Source organism: Lutzomyia longipalpis, chromosome 1 (genome assembly GCF_024334085.1).
Source record: "Lutzomyia longipalpis isolate SR_M1_2022 chromosome 1, ASM2433408v1".
NCBI lineage: Eukaryota > Metazoa > Arthropoda > Insecta > Diptera > Psychodidae > Lutzomyia > Lutzomyia longipalpis.
Window position 1 is genome coordinate 20,648,888 of NC_074707.1, and position 22,353 is coordinate 20,671,240.

The 22,353-nt window shown below is 41.7% G+C and overlaps 1 protein-coding gene across 8 annotated transcripts; it reads left to right on the top strand.

Annotated features, from left to right (window-relative positions):
* Nucleotides 1-6: 6 nt before the first annotated feature.
* LOC129796272 (histone acetyltransferase KAT6A-like) lies at nucleotides 7-22,146 on the top strand. 8 transcript variants are annotated; one of them, XM_055838073.1, is made up of 7 exons: nucleotides 7-133; nucleotides 4,286-4,937; nucleotides 5,163-5,500; nucleotides 5,591-5,713; nucleotides 6,433-7,946; nucleotides 14,346-14,610; nucleotides 14,865-22,146. In XM_055838073.1, exons 2-7 carry the CDS (start codon nucleotides 4,329-4,331, stop codon nucleotides 21,925-21,927), a joined length of 9,912 nt encoding a protein of 3,303 aa, XP_055694048.1. In that variant the 5' UTR covers nucleotides 7-133; nucleotides 4,286-4,328; the 3' UTR covers nucleotides 21,928-22,146. The 8 variants fall into 8 exon arrangements, with proteins under 8 accessions (XP_055694048.1, XP_055694075.1, XP_055694056.1 ...); XM_055838100.1 differs by having other exon boundaries at nucleotides 6,433-6,596; XM_055838081.1 differs by having other exon boundaries at nucleotides 6,436-7,946.
* The last annotated feature ends 207 nt before the right edge of the window (nucleotides 22,147-22,353 follow it).

Consider the following 22,353-nt stretch of genomic DNA (forward strand, 5'->3'; position numbering starts at 1 on the left):
CACTTTAGCCGTAAACATTGTTCGGCGTAGTTGGTTGAAGGAAAACCATTTTGATGTGCAAAACATTTTTTGTGGACGTTTTTCGGCCAATTTAAAGTGCCTGTGTGCCCGGAAAACTTGTGAAATTGTCGAGGTGAGTGCCATAGAATGCCATTGTGGTGAATTAATGGTGGAATTTCCATGGAAAATGGGTGTTTTCTTGCAAAATTTGTGAATGTGGTGCGAGTGTGGAAAAAAAGATGGCTGCCGTCGGCTTCTCTCCTCACATCTCTCTGGCCTTTCTTGCTGCGGAGTTGGCGAGAAAAAAGACGAAGGCAATGGCTGAAAATGTCTCGGAGTGGCGACTCTTGCACATTTCCCATCGTACGGTGTCCCCTTTTCCCCGGTGCACGGCCGCACATTCGCGTGGAGGCGACTACTTTGATGGTGAAACCTTTGTTGCGGGTTCATCCGTCCCGGGGACGACGGGAAATACACACTGCGGGTTGCAACACCCCCGTGATCCCCCGTTTCTGCCCCTCTGTGGCACATCAATCACCCCGTGGGCTTTGTCCCCCGCCCTCGCAGGAAGGGAGATTTATTGATTTTCCACCCGATTGACCTGTTTTTCGCTTCCGTCAAACGCAAAGGAAAACCCACCGCAGCAGATGCCCAAAACATTCGGGCTCAAAGCAAAACTTCCCGTGCCATCCGCTAAGTTGCCCCGTCGGCGAGCAAAATTGGCGATTAATTCGCGAAATGGTTCGCGCTTTTTCTCTCTCTCTTTCCGTCTCACGCGCAAAAATTATTCATGACGACTTCACCGTGTTGGAATACATTTGCAATTATATAATTAAAATATATATACAACATGTCGCGGTGCCCCAGCCACTCACCGTCCACTCCAACATTCTTCTTCGGCAAATCCTCCTCTCCCTGCCTGGCTGACTACCGCTCAATCCGTGACCTACTCTACTATACCTTTCAGGAGGTTTTACTTCTCTTCAGTCTATAATCCTTTCGTGCCTTTTGAACATCCTCATGGGGATTTCTCTCTCATCTTCTCGCGATGAATCATCCCCCCAGCTGATGTAGACAGAACGCACATAGTCATAAAGAAGAATGTAACTTTCCAGAGAGTTTATGAAGAGTTTCTGCGGGATGTGGTGAAATGTGATGAGAATGATGTTTAAACGAATGAATGAATCATATTTTTTTACATACATAAGTGTAGTTAGATATTCAAAGATAGAATTTGCAATTAAACGCAAAAAAACGGATAGAAAAACAAGGTCAAGCTTAACTGGATTCAGGTAAAGTTAACTCAGCACAATTAACTTCCGATTCTGGGCTTTTTTTTGTGACGAGAAAGAATCAGAATCTTTAATGATTTCTCGGAATATTTAAGTTATCTTCTTCAGGTCACTTGCAAAAAAGAACTTCTTAACAAAACTAATTGTAAGTTTGAATTGAAGCTTAATTGAATGTCTAATACAGAAGATTTTTATCACAAACAAATAAGGCATTTTAATATTTTTTATATATAATTGGATTATAGATAATTAAAAATAAAATTTTACTCCTGTTCTGACAGTTCAAACGTATTTAGTAAGATTAAAGCAGTTTATAATCGTTCAGTTAGTGGAATCTTTCAATAAAGTGTTAACATTTCTGTCAAAGCATTTTTTTTCTTTTATAATAGAAAAAGCAAATACAGAAAGAAAAAAGCTGTTGAAAATCTCTTAAAAACTTTGAATTGTAAGACAAAGAAAACAAATAAAAAGTTTTGATATTTTTTAACTCTTATTGAATTTTTGGAGAACCAAAAATTTTTTAAGGGCAAGGGCACGCAAATGCTTTATGAATGTACAAAAACCTTTCCTAAAATATATGATTTTTAATGTTAATCCAAAAGTAACAATTATTTATCACTAAATATGAAAATTAAAAGTTCAAAAATGCTGTTTTCCTTTTAAATCCTTTTAAAAATATTTTTATACTCTAATCCTGTTTGAAACTTTGATAAAAAAATAATTAAATCTTAATAATAAATCCCAATTTGATTGACGTTTTGATAAGGAAAAAAGAATCATTAGGATTTATAAGTTTAAATGGATTTTAAAAGGTATCAGATCAATGACAGGTAATATATCGGTCATGGTTATATCTTTATGAACCCCAATAAAAAGACATCACTTATTTGCACTTTGCTAAATTACTTTCTTCACAATTTCTTCTTTCTCTCTGTCTCTTTAAATTTTTATCATGTAGGTAAAGTTAATTTTGTCTCATTAGGGCAGGCAGAGAGACTTTTCAGTTAGATTGTTGTAGAGCAAACATTGTACCTACTCTATCTCAATATTAGTTTTTTTTTTCTTAAAAAACTAAATCCAGAAGAAGCGAACAATAACATCGTGACCTTGATTGTGCGATTCTAAAGGGCAAAAGTAAACCTCAATCTCTTCTCTCTACTTGCATTGAATCACGGAGGAAATTGTCGTGCAATTTGTAAAAGTAGCAAGTTTCCACTTAAGGGCTCAATTCATGTTTTTTTTTCTTAAATTTTCTCGTCTCAATCTTCCGCTGTTGCGATGTCTTACCAAAAAGACGTTCAATGTCGTGAATTTTGCATACAAGCAGAACTTTATTGTTTTAATAAAGGTAATAAAATCATGGCGAAAGATCAATTAAATGGCGGTTTAAAAGAAAAAAGAAAATGAAAATGAGAAGAGACTGTGAAATTATACCTATAAACACATTTCTGGGTGAAAAGACAAGCGCACCCGGCAAAAAAGGAGTTTCTCACCTTTGTGTTTTACTTAGGTTGTCCAGTCTCTGTATGTTTTGTATGTTGCTTTCCCTCCACATTTTACTTGTCAGGGGGGCGATTTCATATAAATGTAGGTACATATATCCACATAAATTTATTCATACGTAAGAGTTGCATTTTAAGGGGAAAAAATTTAAAATAAAAAAAAAGCAGGAAAGACAACGCAAAAGACGCAGGCAATTGGCGGAGGGACAACCAACATACCGGCAAGAACTCCACCAAAGTGAGTCGAATCCGACCGAAAAAAAGGGGGAAATTTACAAGGGCAAACGAAAGATGAATTGCTGCGTGGTGAAGGGTGTATGTGGTTGTAATCATACAGAAAAAAATGCAAGTGGTTTCAAGGGGGGAAGAGTGAGTGCTCAATGTGTGTGTGTGAGTGGCGAAAGAAAGAAAAAGAAATTAAAAAAAAAGAACTATGAATGAGGATGAGAAGGTGAAAGAAGGGAGGTGATTGTTGTTGTAAAAATATTGTACAGAGAAGAGGAAGCGACAATTTGAGTGTCTCTGTGTAGAATTTGTGGTTGTGAATGATGGAGGAAAGGAAAAAAGAGGAAGTACTAAAGAGGAACACAGCTGGTGATGACAAACTCTATATTTACAAAGATTTCTAGGTCAAAAGTTTTTTTTTATTATGCTTCCAAAATGATTTCAGAAACATTTTTAGCTGTTTGTTGCTCTTTTGTATATTTCTAAAAATAATTCTTATGCCTAAAGAACCTGACGAAGGGGATAAGTGTCTCCGAAACGTCTTGCTAAATACGTCATAGAATCAACCAATGAGCGCTCTTCTTTGTTTAACAATCGACTAAAAATCAATTTAAATTCTTCTTTTACTTGATTTACATTTCAAAGAGAGATTTTAATAGGTAATGAGCTCAGATTTATTTAGATTTAATCAAACTCTAGTGGAACTTTAATGCAAAGTTTCTTTGAAGTCTGAATCTGTTGCATAGAAGAGTTGTGATTATCTAATAAACCTGAGCAAAGCGTTTTAATTGGTTACTCGGATATCAGAGCCTTGTTTCAAAGTAATTTATAATAGAAGATAAAATACTTAACTTCCTAATTTTTAAAAGACTCTTTGCACCTTTACCACAATTAGCTTTCTTTATTTTCATAAATAATATTTAACCAATATCTCGCATTCTAAAACAGCTAGAATGCACTTAATGTAAAGTGTTTATTACCCAATTTGTCCAATTTACACAATTTTTTGACCAGGTGAAAACCTCTTTGAGAGGAATTCCACTTGAGGTGTGTGTATGTATGTATTTATTTTTGTGTAATGTTGTTTGCTGCATGTTTCACGTGCAAAAGAGCAAGAAAATACCCGTTTATGGATTGGTGGAAGTTTAGCAGAAGCAGGAGGCGAATTATTAATCAATTTGGCTCATTCCACATCTTTCTCTTCTCTCTTGTCCATTGTGTCGTGTCGCGGCGCCTCTTTCGTTCGGGGGAATAAATATGTTGTAGTGTTAAGTGAACGACGACGACGACGACGACGACAAATCGCGAAATGCGAGAATCGTCCAACGAGGTGAGCGCTCAGGTGTGGCGCGATTGGATCTTAGAGGCAATCCGGAAGATACGTTTCCAGAAGCAGCGTCCCAGTATACAGCGAATATGTCAGGCAATTGGGGCGCATCACAAATTCCACGAAGACATTGTTGCCGTGAAGTTGGAAGAGGCCGTCGAGGCGGGTTCGGTGATTAAGGTGTACAATAAGGGTTTACACTCCTACAAAGCCCCCATGGCCAGACGATGTGTCTCTGTGAATAATACGACAGATCTTTCACGTCTCGTGGCGAAGGCTGTCAAGGAGTTGGGGGAATGCGATGGGAGTACAATAAAGTCAATTGAGAATTATGTGCAGAAATCAAATAATATTCAATTGGCACCTGATACGGATATCAAGGAAGTTATTAGGAATTCCGTAAAGACCGCCGTGACGAATGGGTTGCTCATCAATGAGGGGAAACTCTTTAAAGTGGGGAAAGTGAAGGTGACGCCGAAGAAGAAGACGCCGACGACGACAGCGGGAACACCACGGAAGAAGGGTACACCTGCTACAGCGACAAATACACCAGCCCAGGAGGCTCAAACCCCAACATCGGCCTCCACAAAGGTGAGTTTCATTCTCTCTCCGTCTTTCTTTCTCTCTCTCTCTTAATGCATTTTAAGAGAGTGAGAGAGAGATAAGATAATGTTGCAAGAGATAAAATGATGATGTTTTGAAAGAATGACCTACATTGAAAAATATTGATGTGCGCACAGTGATGGTCATTAAAAAAATTTGGAAATTTATTCAAAAAAAAATTATCTTTCTTCCTTGTGGGGACATTCACAGCAGACTGGACTTGGTGCTGTGTGTGCAGAATGTCTCGGGACAGAGCTAAAGGGTCCACGGGGTATCCCGGAAATTCTCAGCTCATGCAGTGGCTGTGGCATGGCAATGCATACAACGTGTGCCAATCTCACAAGTCGCAAGGGTGCACCGCAAATTGAATTATCAGCATTGGTGGCAAAGGGAAGTGAATGGTATTGCGAAGAGTGTAGATCCTGTGAAGGATGCAATTCGAGTACAGCTGAAAATGGACCTTGTCTCCTTGGGTGCTTTGCGTGCCATAAGAATTATCATTTTAGCTGTTTGGATCCAGTGCCTGTGAAGAAAATCAAATGTCCATGGAGGTGAGGAGATATTTCTTAAAAATTTCCTTTATTTTTTTGTTTGTTTTAAATTAGAAGGATATTTAATGTTGATTTTTGTGTATTTTTAAGGTGTCGCCTCTGTTTGGATCACCATGAAAAGAAGCCAAGTACGAGCAAGGCTGAGGTGAAAAGAAGTCCTGATCGTAAAGGAGCAGCAGCCAGAGAGAAGAAGAATGAAGGCAAGAAAAGAAGGTTAGTTCGCCTAATTTCTTATTATCTTTACCTTCAATTATTAATTGGCACACCTTGTAAAGGAAACTAAGGACTTTAAAAAAAATCAAAAATTCAATAAAATTAATACAAAAAATATATAATTTAAAAATTAGCCCTAAAAAGACCAAAAAGAAAGTTTTCTGGTCTTTAAAAAAATAAAGAGTTTCATCCCTCTAAAAAGCAGAATTATTTTATACTCTGTTCAAATGAATGTTGCACCGAATTGCATCTACGTCACGTGGTTGTAACGTAGGTAAAGTGAAGTAGCCAATAAAAACATTTTTCCCGAATTTATCAACCAATCAGAGCCCTTCTTTGAAAGACATTCTTCTTCTTATTCATTTATATTTCATTTTAAAATAAATTCTAAAATCATTGGCATGAACTGTTTTATATTCAAATGCGTGACTTTGGTGCAAAATATGATTAAAACAGAGTGGACGAGGTGTGCCAAAAATTCTCTAATTTTTGAACCCTTTGAACTTTGTCGGCATTTCTGCAAGAAAACTGACATAATTTTTTATTGTAAATTTTTTATTTCTTTCCTCACACATCAAACTAATTTCTGTGCTGCTAAAAAAAATTGTGTGTGTTTAAAAAAATATATTTATAAAAACAAACAAACAAAACACACACACACACATAATTTATTTTGTGTGTGCGTATTGTGACACACACACAACGATGATGCTGTGTAGTAGAGTTTCCCCGGAAAAGCCATCGAGTGGTGGAAATGTGACGACGACAATGCCATCACCGCAGCAGCAGCAGCAGCAGAGCACGAAACGTTCACGGGTACCACCAATTGTGGCGTCAACGACGGAAGATTCGGAGGAGGAGGGCGATTCGGACGGGATTCCGGGTAAAATGATGATGAATGTTGTCCAGGAGAACAAATTTAAGAGTGGTGGCCAGAGTGGAAGGAGAGCACCTTCTAGTTTAAATGTTGTCGATTGTTCCCCATTGTTGGGGGGTGGTGGTACGGCGTGCCCGCAGCAACAATTAGGCAAATCAGACCGTATTTCGAAAGAGAAGCAGAAATTTTTTCGTCTGCACGCTATCAATAGTGATCGCGGTGGGTGTACCAACAAGGTATCGCCTGCTTTTCACAATAACATACGTGATAGCTGTGAGAGTGATTTAGGTGGTGGGAGGGGTGAACACTTTCGCGGGGAGAAGGTGCAGAAGCAGCATCGAAAGAGGCAGGAACAGCTGTCGGATACTACGTCGTCGTGCTCAAGTAGTGATGATGATGATGACGACGACGATGATGAGGAAACGTCGTCATCAGGATCGTACAGTTCGAGTGATTCAGGTTCGGGTTCCACATCGTCCAATACCTCATCATCAGACGATGATGACGATGACGATGATGAGGATTTTGAGAGGAGTGTCAAAGGAAAGAATGTTAAGGCTGCACCCGTGAAGAAGGAGGGCAGCAAACAAATGTTCAGTGCGAGCGGAAAGTCACGTGTTGAGGCCTCAGGGGGGTTGTTTAACAGCTTCACAGTGGGGGAAATGAATAAAGAAGGTGGTGGGAGTGGTGTTTGGGGTTTTGCAGCGGAAGCAAAAAAGAATTTGGATATTTTCTCCAAAGAATCCGCCACATCATCGGGCACAGGGGGGCATCAGAATCAACAACGAATCTTTGGGACATTCCCACATGATGGTGAGGCGAATGTCATAAAACCCCCGAGGCAGCAGAAGGTGGCAAATGCCAAGCAGCAGCAGGGTACTTTTGCCACATTTGGCACACCGAAGGGTTCGCTGAAGCAGGAAAAGGAACCCCAGAGGGTTGTCCTCAAGGAGACACGAAGTACATACAGGGATTTTGCAAAGAGTCTGGCGGAGAAGAAGGCAAATGAGGCAGCAGCGAGTCGGCAGCAGCGGAAGCAGCAGCAGAAAAAGGCGGGAAATGTGACGACGGAGGACGGTGGTGTGGCGGATGAGCAGACGCAAATGACGCCAAGTGGTCTCGTAAAGTCTGCAGTGAATTCGAAGAAATTGGAGCACGAACGAAGATTCATGTCTCTCTTCAATGATAACAAATTATTTAGTTTGCCTGGTGCATCCACGGGCAATACCACCGGATCCGATGACACGGCATCGCAACAAAATACAAATCCTCCGTCCACAGCACGTCCTGCCTCGTCAGAGAATCAAGCTGTGACATCCCAGCAGCCGCCATACGGCAGTAGTCAGAATTCAATGGGTAAGAGTCTTCACAAACTTACCATCCTCCTCAAAACAAAACAAAAAAACAATGAGAGTCAAGATGGAATGCTGATGAGCATAAAAAATTATTTTGCTTTTGGCCATCATTCACTCTTCCTGTGTGTTGATTTTTTTTCTTCTAATTTTGTGTTTTTCCTTTAAACTTATCCGAATGAACGAAGAGTGAACGAAAGAGAGCTAAAATAATAATTTATATATTATAAATATTTTCTGTGTCGCTTTTCTCACCCATTTTATCGATTGAAATTTTGAAAAACACACGCCAGCGCTTCCGATGCAGCAGTGCTGATGGGAAATTGGGTTAATTACTTCAATTGAAAATTTTATACATTCTATACGTATAAAACTTGATGAAACACGTATATATGAGCTATATATTTGGTTAATTTAAAAGTTCGTTTGGTTTGTTTTCTTACATTTTTTCGTCAGGTGCCTTTTCGGATAACTCTTTCAATATTTTTTTAAATAAAGATTTTGGAATTACTAAACAGAATACATAGCTGCTTTCCAGTAAGATAGGGTTCAGTAATTCAGCACAGATCTGCCGAAAAATTCAAATAATGACGTCACTATTGTATTTTTTTGGTCCTTTAAACGTTTGAAACATTCACGTTAATATTTTATCGATGTTTCTTGACAAAAGTTTTTTAAAAACATCTTTTACGCTTGTAAAAAATGTTTCAAAAAATGTTTTGTTAAAACTCACCGAGAAAACATTAATGTAAATGTTTCACGTAATGTTTTAAAATTAAGAAACGTTTTATTATAATTTAAAAAAATCATTTTTTTTTCTTTTTCGAATAAGGGCTAATCTTTACGCATGAAACATGATATCTCTTCAATACGTGAAATGAAACAAATGGTTGACCGGCCGGGTAAACTTTTTCGACGGTATTGATTTATTATTTGTTACACATAGTGTAAAAAAAATTAAAATTTTTTCTATATTACAATTATTAAAACTTATTCTTCGTAAAATTAATAGAATTCAGGAATTAATATAAAATCAAACAAATAACTTTAGTCTTTTAAAACCAAACGAACTTTTTGAGGAGCTCATACTATAATTTTTTTTCACTCTACATTTTATTCCATTATACATTTTGCGATCAATATTGTGATTAAAAAAAAAAGAAAATCATCACTATGGACACAGAAAATTCTTTTACAGCGGAAGTTTAAATACAAAAAAAAAGTGAATGGTTTTTTTTATATTGCTAAGAGAGCATGGTTTTTGCAGTAAATTCTAATATAATGTTTTTTTTTTACTTTAATTTTTGAATTTCATTTTTTCCATTAATAATTTTTTTTTATCGGTTAAGTGGTGTGTGGTAAAAAATCTAATACTATTTTTTATTTTTGGTTTTTCGTAAATTAATTTTTGCGGAGGGCGGGAAGCTAAGAAGGAAATTATTCTAAAACAAAAAATCTTTTAAAAATTGAATTAAAAAAAAAAAAACAGAAGACTAACATTCTCTTTAGATTTTGGAAGAGGATAGTGCTGATCTCGTAGATTTCTGATTAGACTGTCCTATGGCGGCTGGAGCTGGAATCTTTCATCTTACAAAATAATGTTGTATGCTCTATATACTTTCCCTCTTAGTCTACCTGCCCCTTTATCCCTTGAAGTTCTTTTTTTCAAAAACAATTTATATATAAAAAAAAAACGTTTGAAGGTACAAAAAGAAATTGTGTTTTGGATCCTTTTGGCAAAAAAAAAAGAATATCGGTCTGATTTTACTAATTGTTGCTGGTGAAGTGCAAAAAATCTTTAAAAAAAATAATAATGAGATTATTTTATATTTAAAAAAGAAATATTTATTAGTTTTCCATCATTTATAAATTGCTTTCGGCTTCATTTACTTTGTTTTTCCGTATTCTCCTTACAAAAAACAAATATAATGTTGTGTAGCCGTAAAAGAGATATTCTTTACTTTTACCCACACACCACTGTAGTTCTATGACCCCAAAAGGTGTTCAAAAAGCCCGAATGCCTACCCCTTCAGCTTAGGCTGTTTTGCGTAAGAGGACTCTCTCTTCTCCCACAATGCACTGTTAGGGGTGTCTTTCGAGGATGGAGTCAGACCGCCTCGGCTGATACAAGTGGTAAGACTCATCAGGAGTCAGAGCGTTAGTGTATGTGACATTTTGGGTACAGTGCCGGGAGTTGAAAGGGGGCGGAGTCCTCCAGATCCATGAAGCCCCTACTCGAGGTACTTCATTCAGAAGTGGGATCTGAACAGATCCCCAAGTGTGTAGTGTAAAGATGGAAAAAGGATTCAGCAATTCACAAAGATAAGTATTCTTTTTTTAATCGCAAAGACATGGCGTGGGCATGCATATATATGTATGTATGTATGCACGTATGTATGTGTGTGAGAAATGGGGCCCATGAATGATGCTGATTGAGAACGAAAGAGTGGAAAATTACCAGTCATAGAAAAAGAACCCCAATACTAATGCAACTGAAGCTTTTCAGATCGCTAGAAAGAAAAGAAGAGAGAAGGGGAACGAGATCGACCGGGATCAGGAGAAAGTGAGGATTACTCATCGACCGACAAGAGGGTAAACGATAATTGCCGAAGGCGGTGAGTAAGCTTTGTGTAAATTAACCGGGCGAGTGGAAATTTTCCAAGTCCTGAGAAAATGTGTGAGTCATCAGGAAGACAAAGCATTAAGTCTTCTTTGTCGAGGCAAAGCACTCTGCGTTTCTCTCGGGACAAAGCATTCCGCATATCGCTCTCAGTCAAGCAACACGCGTTAAGTGAAAAGTGATTAGTGAAATGGACGAAGAAACTCTTGTGCAATTCCAACGCTGGCTCACATCAACCAGGAGAAATAACCCTGGAGATGCCGAGGAGCATGGTGAGGTCCCACCAAGGCTCAGTGAGACCGACAGCTCTGTATTCAGGGGTTTCCCGGAAACACGGGAATACCCCACTGTGCCGCGATTGGGCATGTCCATAGGAAAAAGGGAAGTTGAATCCATGCTTCCCGAATTTAATCCGGACCAAGACAGAACCCTGTCAGCCCAGAAATGGGTTGAAATGGTCGAAAAATGCTGCGCCCAGTTCAGCATTACAAATGAACAAAAAGTAATCATAGCCACCATGAGGCTAAAAGGGGCAGCACGATCATGGCTGGAGGGAAACATGGACTTGGCATATACATGGCCCAAGCTAAAAGAGGCACTTATAAAATTCTTCCCGGATGATGTGGACGACTTGAGCGCCATGGTGAAAATGGAGGCCACCCGCAAGAGGGATGAACCGGTGGAGGCCTATGTCATGGGCAAGTATGCCCTGGGCCAGCGCATTGGACTGTCTACACGGTTAATAATAAAATACATAATCCAGGGAGTGCCGGGGCATGTAGAGCGCTCATCATTAACATGCACCAATCCCCAAACAATACCTGATCTGATGCTGGCGTTAAAGCGACTTGATGACAGCAATCACAACTCACGCAATCGCTACTCAGTGCGTGGAACTTTCCGTCGAGGTGAGAGGAACCGCTCACGCGAGAGGGACAACAGAATGAGAGAACGACGCAGGGATCGCCGACATCTAAGCCGATGCCCAGTACCTTTGGACGGGAACAAAGAAGATCCATGGGTAAGGGTAATTGGAATATCTGGTGAAGATTGGGTAGTGGCACGACAGATGGAAAGCCCAAAATTGGAGAGAATATACTCAGTGGTCACTGGGAAGTTGAAAGGAGAGGTGGATCAGAAACAAATTCTGCAAGAATACGTGGTGCAGGACAACAAGTTATTTAGACTCACTCCCCAGGGAAATCGCCTTGTAGTGCCCCCAGGATTGAAATTCTTTGTGATGCGTGCAGCACACGATGAGCGTGGACACCCGGGAACCGACCGAACCATCAAGACCATTCAAAAGGACTTTTGGTTCCCAAAACTTCGACAATTAACGCGAAAATATGTCAGAAACTGTATGAAATGTGCCATGCATAAAGCCAGCCCAGACGAACATCGATACCAGTGGCACGTTATGCAGAAGAAACCCATACCGTTTCACACAGTTCATCTTGATTTCTGTGGACCTTTTCCACGTACATCGGGAGGCAAGGAACACATTCTGGCCATTGTGGATGCCTTCACACGATTCACGATTCTTCGACCTGTGGCTCGTCCCACAACACTCACTGTAACAAGGGCATTGGATGAAATATCACAATTCTTCGGACTCCCATGCATTGCAGTGAGCGACAATGGGTCTGCGTTCACATCTCGCGAATTCCAGGAATACTGCAAGCAGAATAACATTCAGCATTCCCCTGTGGCTGTGGCCACTGCTAGAGCCAATGGTCAGGTAGAACGCATCTTCAGGGTAGTCAAGGACTCATTACGCTGCCTATCAGAAGATGAGCTTGGCAAGGATTGGGCAAAACACTTGCCGACTGTGCAATGGGCAATCAATTCATCAATAAATAGAGTAACAGGGGAGACTCCCTATCAGCTCTTGTTGGGATACAACCCTCGACAACAACGGGAAAATCTGTTGTCATTTGCTGTGACCACCGCAGTAGAAAGAACAGACACCGCGATGGAAGACTTGCAGAGCCTAAGAAGCAAGGCTGAAGCAAGGATGTTGGAGCATCAACGTGTTGAAGCAGAAAAACATAATCTGATGAAGAAGAAGCCCACACAATTCAAGGAAGGAAATCTGGTGTTGGTTAGATACACTGCTCCAGCGACAGGAGGATCAAGGAAGATGATACCCAGATACAGAGGTCCCTACATTGTTGCCAAAGTGGTGGGTCGCGATAGATATTTGATAAAGGACACCCCAGCTACACAAGTGACAATACGACCGTTTGAGGCCATATATGCAGCTGATCGCCTCAAGAGGTGTGGTGTTCCTGAAGGATTAGAGGAATTAGAAGAGGAAATGGAAGTGGATTTGAGAGATGACGATTTTTCTGAATAAAATGTAATAAAAGAACACAGAGGCTTTAATTTCTGGGATGAACTCGAGAGTGAGAAGTAGATCCTTGGAAATTAAAATATCGTTGAGTATCATTTCAGATCCAAGAGTTCATTGGCAGACAGAGTGCACATAGTTGAATGTTGTAGGCGTGGTGAGTCAGACACATGCACGCACCATCTTGTGATCTTGAACGGACTCCAGGACAATGAAGGTCCAAATGTATGGAATTGAACAGCAGGGTAATCAAAGGGGCGAGCAATTGTCACTGTGTATTGCCTCTGGGACCGCCTGGCAGACGCGTCTGCCAAACTTCCTCCCAGATAGCTGCATGGCATTGTTCACCAAACCCCGGAGATAACCCCGATTAACCTGGATGTGTATGGGTGAAAGACCTGCACTTGCCCACAGGTGGAACCCGAAAGGAGATGGCAGTAAAGGAACTTCAAAGACAAAGCTAGCTCAACGGATATGTGAGAACGTCAATATGCAGTATACATGCTTACAGAAGGAACTGTTGAAGCAGATTGAAGAAAGGCGAAGGGCCTTGGGACCAGAAGGGTAACATGTTACTAGAAAATTGGTAAGCGTGCACGCTAAACATCAGAATGACCCGAGTAAAGGAAAGAAAACTTTCAAAGAGATATAGGCCAAGCTTAGGTTAGCTTGATGGGATAGGATTACTAGGTTAGGAGATGGGAGATAGAAGAGTGAGGTGGGGTTAGAGATAGGCTGATGTCCTCTACAAATCATTGATTCATTTAATCCTTCGCCGAGGACGTCGAAATTCAGGAATGGCCGAGTGTAGTTCTATGACCCCAAAAGGTGTTCAAAAAGCCCGAATGCCTACCCCTTCAGCTTAGGCTGTTTTGCGTAAGAGGACTCTCTCTTCTCCCACAATGCACTGTTAGGGGTGTCTTTCGAGGATGGAGTCAGACCGCCTCGGCTGATACAAGTGGTAAGACTCATCAGGAGTCAGAGCGTTAGTGTATGTGACATTTTGGGTACAGTGCCGGGAGTTGAAAGGGGGCGGAGTCCTCCAGATCCATGAAGCCCCTACTCGAGGTACTTCACCACTAAGTTTTCTGGCTTCTTTTATTATTTTTCTTACTTATTTGCAAATTCTTTTAACATTTTCTTTTGAATTTTGTTGAGTCTTTGTTTTGTCTCTGGTTGATTTTTTCTTCACTATTTGATTTTGAATTTTAACTTGAGGAATTTTGTTGTTGTTTTGGTAAAGTTTTTTATTTATTGGCTCTGAAAATATCTCTTTTTTACTTGCAAAAAAAAAAGATTTAAATTTGTAATGAAAATAAATTTTTATTTTGAATATTTTGCAAGTATTTCAAAGGATATTTTCAGTATTCTCACAAGAGAAATCTTTCTTTTTATTCTGACTGTGAAACTTTTTACCTCAATGCTTAATGTAGAACAACAACCCCTTCCACCGGGTGTGACGCAAAAGGATGTTCAGCTTTACAAGGAAATCCGGGAGAAGGCCGTGGAAGTTGTGACTGAAGTGAATCCAGGTGGAAAGATGAATTTAGCCGTAGCGGGGAGTTCTCTAACGCCAAAGTACCTGAGTCCACCTTCAATGGCACTTGTGGCGCAAGAAAGGTGCCCAGCGGCCATTGAATTTGGTCAGTGGGACATTGATACGTGGTATTCCAGTCCATTCCCTCAGGAATATGCTAGGTACGTTTAGTATGCGCATGTTTAAAGTCATTTTGCACAGAAGCTCCACCCATAGTTTTGACAAAGAGAAAGCAAGCCAATTAGAACACTTTGTTTGAATTTCTCATCCAATCAGAGGGCGTTTTTAGTACAAATTCTTCTTCTTCTTTATTTATAACTCATTAAATGTCATTTCTATCCAAAGGCGGAGCTTTGGTGCAATATTGTTTTAAATAGAGAATTCATTAACTTACATTCTTTATCCTTTGATGCAGGTTACCCAAATTATTCCTGTGTGAATTCTGCTTGAAGTATACAAAGAGTAAAGCCGTACTGGAGCGTCATCAGGACAAATGTAGCTGGCGTCATCCACCTGGAACGGAAATCTACAGATGCGGGGATTTATCGGTGTTCGAAGTGGATGGAAATGTCAATAAGCTGTACTGTCAGAATCTCTGCCTCTTGGCAAAATTATTCCTCGACCACAAGACTCTCTACTATGATGTTGAACCATTTCTCTTCTATGTCCTCACGCGAAATGATCGCAAAGGATGCCATTTGGTGGGATATTTCTCAAAGGAGAAGCACTGCCAGCAGAAATACAATGTTTCGTGCATAATGACAATGCCACAGTATCAACGGCAGGGATATGGGAGATTTCTCATTGATTTCAGCTACTTGCTGAGTCGTGAGGAAGGACAACCGGGGACACCGGAAAAGCCCCTTTCGGATCTCGGAAGAGTCTCCTACCATGCCTACTGGAAGTCCGTTGTACTCGAATACCTCCATGAGCATCGCAAAGAAGCTTTCTCAGTGCGAAAATTGGCAAGAGTATCAGGGATGTGTATTCCTGATATTGCAACAACGCTGAATCTTTTGGGATTCCTCAAGCAAATACCACGTGAGGGTGATGATGAGCCCGTAACGACGATTTGTGTTGACTACAAAAAAGTCGATGCTCATCAGGAGAAGGTGGCAAAGAATAAGACACGAATCTACATTGATAGTGAATGCTTACGATGGACCCCACTCCTAACGCCTGCAATTAATCCCTTTCGAGGTGATTCAGACGATAGTAGCACAGCGGCATCGCCAGAGAGGAAAAAAGATGCTGCGGAGAAGTCGTGTGAATCGGCAGTGGAAGAAGATGGCAAATCCCATCCAATCTCCGTTGTAGCTGCACTACAGAGCAATATAATTGACAACAGTGGGGTGAAGCTGAAGAGGCGACGGTACACAACAACTGGACAGAGATTGCCGAAGACACCAAAGAAAACTCCGGTTGTTGTTCCGCCAGCACCGCCAAAGCCCAAGGAAACACCCCAGCCTAAGGCTCAGTTAAAGGCACAGCCGAAGGAGAAGCCTCCAGCAAAGGAAAAGGCATCGCAACAGCCAAAAGAAAAGCCTCAGTTGACACCTCAAACACCCGAGTACCTCGATACAACATCCTCCGGGAGAAAACGAACGCGTCCAAGTAAATTCAATGAGACCACCTTCCGGGATATTCGTTTCAAGTCAACAGATGCATCTGGTTGCGATGAACCTCCTGAAGAGACATCAAAACCTCCCGCTAAAACATCCAGTTCATCTCGTAGTAAACGACGTACTTCCGTAGCAGCTGCTTTAGCTCAAGAAATGGAACGTGATTCATCGCCTGAAAAGAAGAAATCGAAGCATTCGAAGAAAGAAGAAAAAGCAGAAAAGCTTCAGGAAAAACGGGAGAGTACAGATAAGGAAGAAAGATTAGTGGAGAAGTCATCAAAGCCAGAAAAAGCGGAGAAAAGTCAAAGACATGAGAAAGGTGATAAATCATCACCGGAGAAGATTGCAAAAGCTGAACCTGAGAAAGTTGTCAAAGCAGAGAAATCAGCAAAACATGAAAAATCAACGAAAGCTTCTCAGGAAAAGTCTGACAGGGCAGTGTTGGAGAAACCCGAAAAGGCGCAACAAGAAAAGGTGCAACAAGAAAAGGCTGAAAGAACCGAGAAAATCGAAAGAATGGAAACTCCAACGCGTTCTAGTAGATCAAGGAGTGAGACAAAGAAGGCTTTAGCTGCAACCACAAGTCAAGAATCAGATACTCCATCGGAAATGAGTGAGAGTTCTCCAGCTGCTGGAAAATCACGACGTGCACTGAATAGAACACCAGCACCACCAAATCGGGGTGTAAGGCATTCATTGAGACAAGAAGCACAGAGTAGGGATAGGAAGAAGGAGTCAGAAGTACCTGAAGAGCAACAACCAGCAAAAAAGAAGGCTGAAAAGGTGAATAAAGTAGCTGAAGATGAGAAGATTGAAACAAAAAGTCCTGTTACTGTTAAGCGAAAACGCGAATCTGCTGCAAAATCAAAAGGAGGTGCTGGTGGTAGTCGAGAACTCGTGACAACCAGTGAAGATGAGCAACCGGCAAAAAAGCAACTAACAATTCCGGAGATTCTTAGAGCAAAAGAAGCAAAAAAGGAGGCAAATACATTGAAGAAGAATGAAACTACAGAGAAAATTCGTGAGAAGACAAAAGAGAAACCTGACGTACAAGCGAAGGAAACCGAGAAGAATGAAGAGGTTTTGAAGGAAAAGAAGAAACCAGTGCCAACACCTAAATTGCGTAGTAAGAAAAGATTACGGGAAACTGTTGACTCCACTTCCCAAGAATCCTCCGTAGATGATGAAGTTGAGGAAAAGGAGAGAAAAACTCCCTCAAATATTCATCAAGTGCGAATGCCGACAATTCCTGTTGTTCCCATTGATGCTGCTACACGTGCTGAATCCCCCAAAGAGGTGCCGCCGAAGAAGGAAGCGCATCCGGAGAAGACAAAGACTGAGACAAAAGTGTCAGAGAAGGTGGTGAAAGTCGACGGAAAGAGCTCTGAGAAGGCAAAATCTCCAGAGAAACCCAAGACTGACAAACCAACAACTCCTGAAAAGGTAAAAGTGCAGGAAAAACCGAAAGTGCAAGAAAAGCCGAAAAGCCCGGAAAAACCTAAATCAACTGAGAGTCAGAAAATACAGCCAGCAGAAAGGCCGCATGAAATACAGATTATCTCAGTTACGTCACTCGCTCCGGAGGCGGCAAATTCGAAGAAAGACAGTTCAATGGATCTCCATGCTGATGCAGTTGCAAAGAAAACAAAAAAGCAAGTAATGAGGGATGTTCTGAAGCAAGAAAAGTCTCAGTCCTCTTCATCTAGTTCCTCCAGCTCATCGTCTTCGTCCTCTTCTTCATCATGTTCATCTTCGTCAAATGGGAGTTCGGCATCAGAAGAAAATAATAGTCAGAGAAGTTTGGACCTTCCAAAAAACAAGGAGAAACAGCAGCCACCAACAACGGTTAAACCGATAGAGGTAGAGAAATCTGTTATTGTAGCAAAAACCAATAACACCGTGACTGAATCAACTGTTTCTAATGTTGCAACTCCCAAGACTTCCACGGCAAAGACTGTCGAGAGTTTGAAGGTAGAAGAAAAGATGGGTGATGTGTCAATTTTTGGAAAGAAAGAGAATCAAGAAAAAGTCCCCGTGATCAAGGAGAGTAAAAAGAGTATTTGTGATGAGAAGCCCATGGATATTCCCATGACCCCAGAGAATGCAACAAGTGTTCTCAAAGTAAATGAAAACTACACGTCTAAAGCTCACAGTGAAATGCGTCCGAATGTTATTGTTGATCCAATTCCAATGGATATTGAAGTTGAAGAGCCTCCAAAGGAGGTGAAGGTGGTGTCGGAGAAGAAGGAAATGTCTCCAGAAAAACAAAAATCAAAGGAAACGGATGAACCTGTTGCTAAAAAAATCAAGACATCTCCTAAAATTAAAGATGGAAGTGATCCAAATAAAATTGTTCTCTCCGATTCGGAGTCAGAGACTGAAATTGATGGACAGAAAATAAAGATCCTGAAGAATCCACCGGAAGATCTTGTGAAGAATGTTATAAAGCAAGTTGAAACGGAACTTCCGACTCCGACGAAAGAAAGTAAGGAGATGTCTGTGATTAAGATAAGTAAAGAACAAATGGAAAGTTCCACAATCCCAGCTGTTCCGGTGTTTGATGGTGCAGAGAAGAAGGATGAAGGGGCTTTCCAGCCAAAAAACTTATTGGGACATGCTAAGCCAACTGGTGGAGGTGGTGGTGGTGGAATGAATCCTGCAGTTGCACCGAATCAACCTTCAGTTGAAGACACAAAAGCTCAACAGAATGTTGATAGAGATGCTGAAAAGTTGTTTACATCACAACAGCAGCAACAACAACAAGTACCTGCTCCAAAACCTCCAGAGCGTCTTTCAGAGGTTAGGAGATCATCCAAGGATTCTCGATCAACACCTGCATCTGCAACAAAACCACCCCCATCTGCTCAAGAAAGTCAATCATCCGTTGCAAAGAAATCTCAATCAACTGGAACGGATTTTAAACCTGAACACAAATCACATAGTCGAAGTAATAACCTGGATGCAATAAAAAGTGAAACAAGGTGTAATCCAGCAATGGAATTGGGGGGTAATCAACCGAGAAAGGATGATTCACCTAATAAGAAAGAGCACAAAACTTCAACGTCTGTTGGAACGAGCACACTATCAGCATCAACATCAACTACAACGGCAACAGTGTCAAAGGGTAGTGATGGACATTCAGTTGCCAGTAATAGTAACAGTAGCAGTACGAAGACTCAGCATCATCAGGAAAGTACAGCCAAGAATACATCCACATCATCTTCATCTTCGTCCTCCACTACGTCGTCTGCATTATCAAGTAGTCGACAGGCATCGAAGCAACAGGCACTGCAGCAGCAGCAGCAACAGTTGCAACAGCAACAGCAACAGTATCAGCAGCAACATTCAGCAGCTGCTCAGCAGAGTATTTTGGATCAGAAGGCAATTGAATTGAATAAAATGCAATTTGCCACGATGAATTCCCTGCCAAACTACCACACAACACATCCGCAGTATTGGCAATGGGAGGCCTACTACCAGGGTTACAATCCCCTTCCGCATTTGGATCCAACAACACAAAAATCCCCCAATAAATTCCACAAAGATCTCGCTTCGTCAATGGCCTACGGACATGGATTGCCGCAGAATCTCTATCAAAATAGCCTCACAATGCAACCCCAACCACCGCAGACACAACACATTGCCCCGCCAATTGTGAAAGAAAAATCCCAGAGGAGTGACAAGCAGAAGTCGTCGAAATCATCAAAATCCGATGAGAAGGCATATCAGGGAAGTGGAATGAGTGGAAGTATGGTTAGTAAGGGTCAGCAGTATTCGAATGCAAGTTCTCAGAGTATGTCGTCTTCGAATGCTTCGTCTAAATCCAAAGGGCATCATCATCATGGGAAGAGTGAGGAGAAAACTTTGGCAGCGCATATGAATGCAAATGCTGCGCAGCATCAATCAGCAGCTGCCATTATGGTTAATAGTCATCAGGAAGCAATGGCGAATCTCAATTCCCACATGCACCATCAGCAGCAGCAGCAACAGCAGAGTCATCAACAGCAGCAACAGATGATGGGGAAGTCTGAAGATCACACTGATGTTACGACGGTGACTGCGGATATAAAGCAGCATAATACACCCCCGTCTACGGATATCCCCTCAATGGGTGTCTATACGCCAGACTCAACGACAAATTCCGTGCATAGCTTGCACTATGGGCAATGTGATATTGATGTGAGTCAGTTGGGATTGGAGTCACCAACGAGTACAAGTAGTGATATTGCGTCACAAAATTCCGTTGAAAATGTGAGACCACCGAGTGTTGTACCTCAGCAGCATAGTCAACAAGTGCAGCAGCAGCAGTATTCAGATTGTTCGGTGCATCAGCAGCATCAACAAATGCAGCAGCAACAACAACAACAGCAGCAGCAGCAACACATAAATATGGTACCAACATCAAGTCCGCAGCATCAAATGGCAATGGCAGCCATGGCGGCGGCGGCAAATATGGTTCCAAGTCAGGGAATGTCACAGAGTCAATCGCGTAAGATGTCACAGCAGCATCATCAGCAACAGAGTCAGCGAAGTGGTGGGAGTGCAGCGACAAATCGGGCATCAACGCCAAAGGTGACAGCGGGGCAGCATCATAGGAACACATCAACACCTGGGGCTAATAATCAACGGCAGCAACATACGGCTACGCCACCTGTGGGGAATAATAATCAACAAATGGCCAGTCCAAATCAGGCGTCGCAGCATCAGCAGTTGCAGCATCAGCATCTCAATCAGCAAGCTGCTGCACAGCAACAGCAACAAAATTTGCAGCATATGCAGTATGGGCATATGTTGCATGGGCATCATCATCAAGCTATGACACCACAGGCGGGTAACTACATTGGTGCACCGCAGATGACGCAGAATTTCCCCGCACAATCCCCCAATTCGTATGGTTCAATGACAACGGTCATACAGCATAGGATGTCGGGGACACCGCATGGGAATTTGACAGCTCATAACCCACTATCGAGTCCACAGCAGCGCCTTGGCCCGTCGCCATCGGCATGTTCGGCAGGGAATAATTTCTACATTCAATCACCAGGGAATGCGACGCATCATCAGAGTCACACGCCCGTGCCGCAGATTGCCACGCCGACCCCATCGGCAACACCAACGCCACAAATGAGCGGTGGTGGGGGACCACCAAGTGGTGCTGGACAGGCAGCAGCGGGGAATATGTGTAGCCTTTCCAAGTTGCAACAACTGACAAATGGGCTGGAGATGATTCAACCAGGTGGAGGATGCAATACCCCACCAGCGGGAACGGTTAACCTAACCCCACCGCCAAATCATCATCCCCACGCAACGATGACACCACCCCCAACGCATTTGGTGCAACAGAACCCAGCCCGGAACATCTCAACGCCTCCGGCTTCGCTGCAATCGCAAATGGCGGCATCCCTTGGGTACCATCACAAATACTATCCGGGTAATGTGAATTCACCCGTTGGCGCGGGGAATGGGGCAGCAGCTGCTGGGAGTGGTGGGGCGAGTAGGACATCGAGGAATACAGCATCAGCTCCGGTACAGCATATGCCGTCAGCGGCGGCAGCAGCAGCAGCAGCTGCAGCAAGTCGGGTGAGTCCAAATGTGACCATAAGTCCGAATCTTATGTCACCCTATGGCACTCTCAATGGCTACCGGATGGCGGCACAGCAGTCAGCGGGTTCCGTTGCCACCTACATCACCAATTCAGCTGCAGCAGCGGGCTTCAACCCCCAACTTCCGGTGCAGATGAATGTGATGAATATGCAGAGTCAGTACCAAGATCCAGCCTCAATTCAACGGGCAGCGCAACAGAATTCCGTCTATTCGCCGTACTACATCTCACTCAATGGATCAATGCGTCGGTAGAGTACGAGATCGTCACCCAGCAATTGCTGGGTGACCAAAACTGAGCCACAGGATGTGGACAATGACGATGATGATGATTACTATGACTAAAAGAAAAGACATTCCAACTTCTCTTGCATGAGAATCAAATCAAAGTAAGCCTGTGAGTGTTGTCAAGGTGAATCCACCGCGACGCTCAAGGGCGCAAAAAAATGTTTAAAAAAAAGCAAAACAAAGAAAGGAAAGAAGGAGAAAGTCATTAAAAGTAAGAATAAGTGTTGTGGATATATTATTTTATTTTATTCTTTAAAAAAAACAGAAGTTTATTGTAAAAGAGATTGTTCATTGACGTTGGAATGTTTAGTTTAATTGCTGAATTTTTGTACAGTAAATTCTTGTTCTGAAGTAAAGAGGAAAAGTATTTTTACAATGAGAAATGTTAAGAGA

What these genes read in the sequence shown, in the direction of transcription:
- LOC129796272 (XM_055838069.1), top strand. Translation starts at nt 4,329, where the DNA reads ATGCGAGAATCGTCCAACGAGGTGAGCGCTCAGGTGTGGCGCGATTGG. An exon ending in AATGAAGGCAAGAAAAGAAG is followed by an intron (nt 5,714 to 6,432) that starts GTTAGTTCGCCT and finishes GATGCTGTGTAG; the next exon opens with TAGAGTTTCCCCGGAAAAGC. An exon ending in CAGTAGTCAGAATTCAATGG is followed by an intron (nt 7,947 to 14,345) that starts GTAAGAGTCTTC and finishes TGCTTAATGTAG; the next exon opens with AACAACAACCCCTTCCACCG.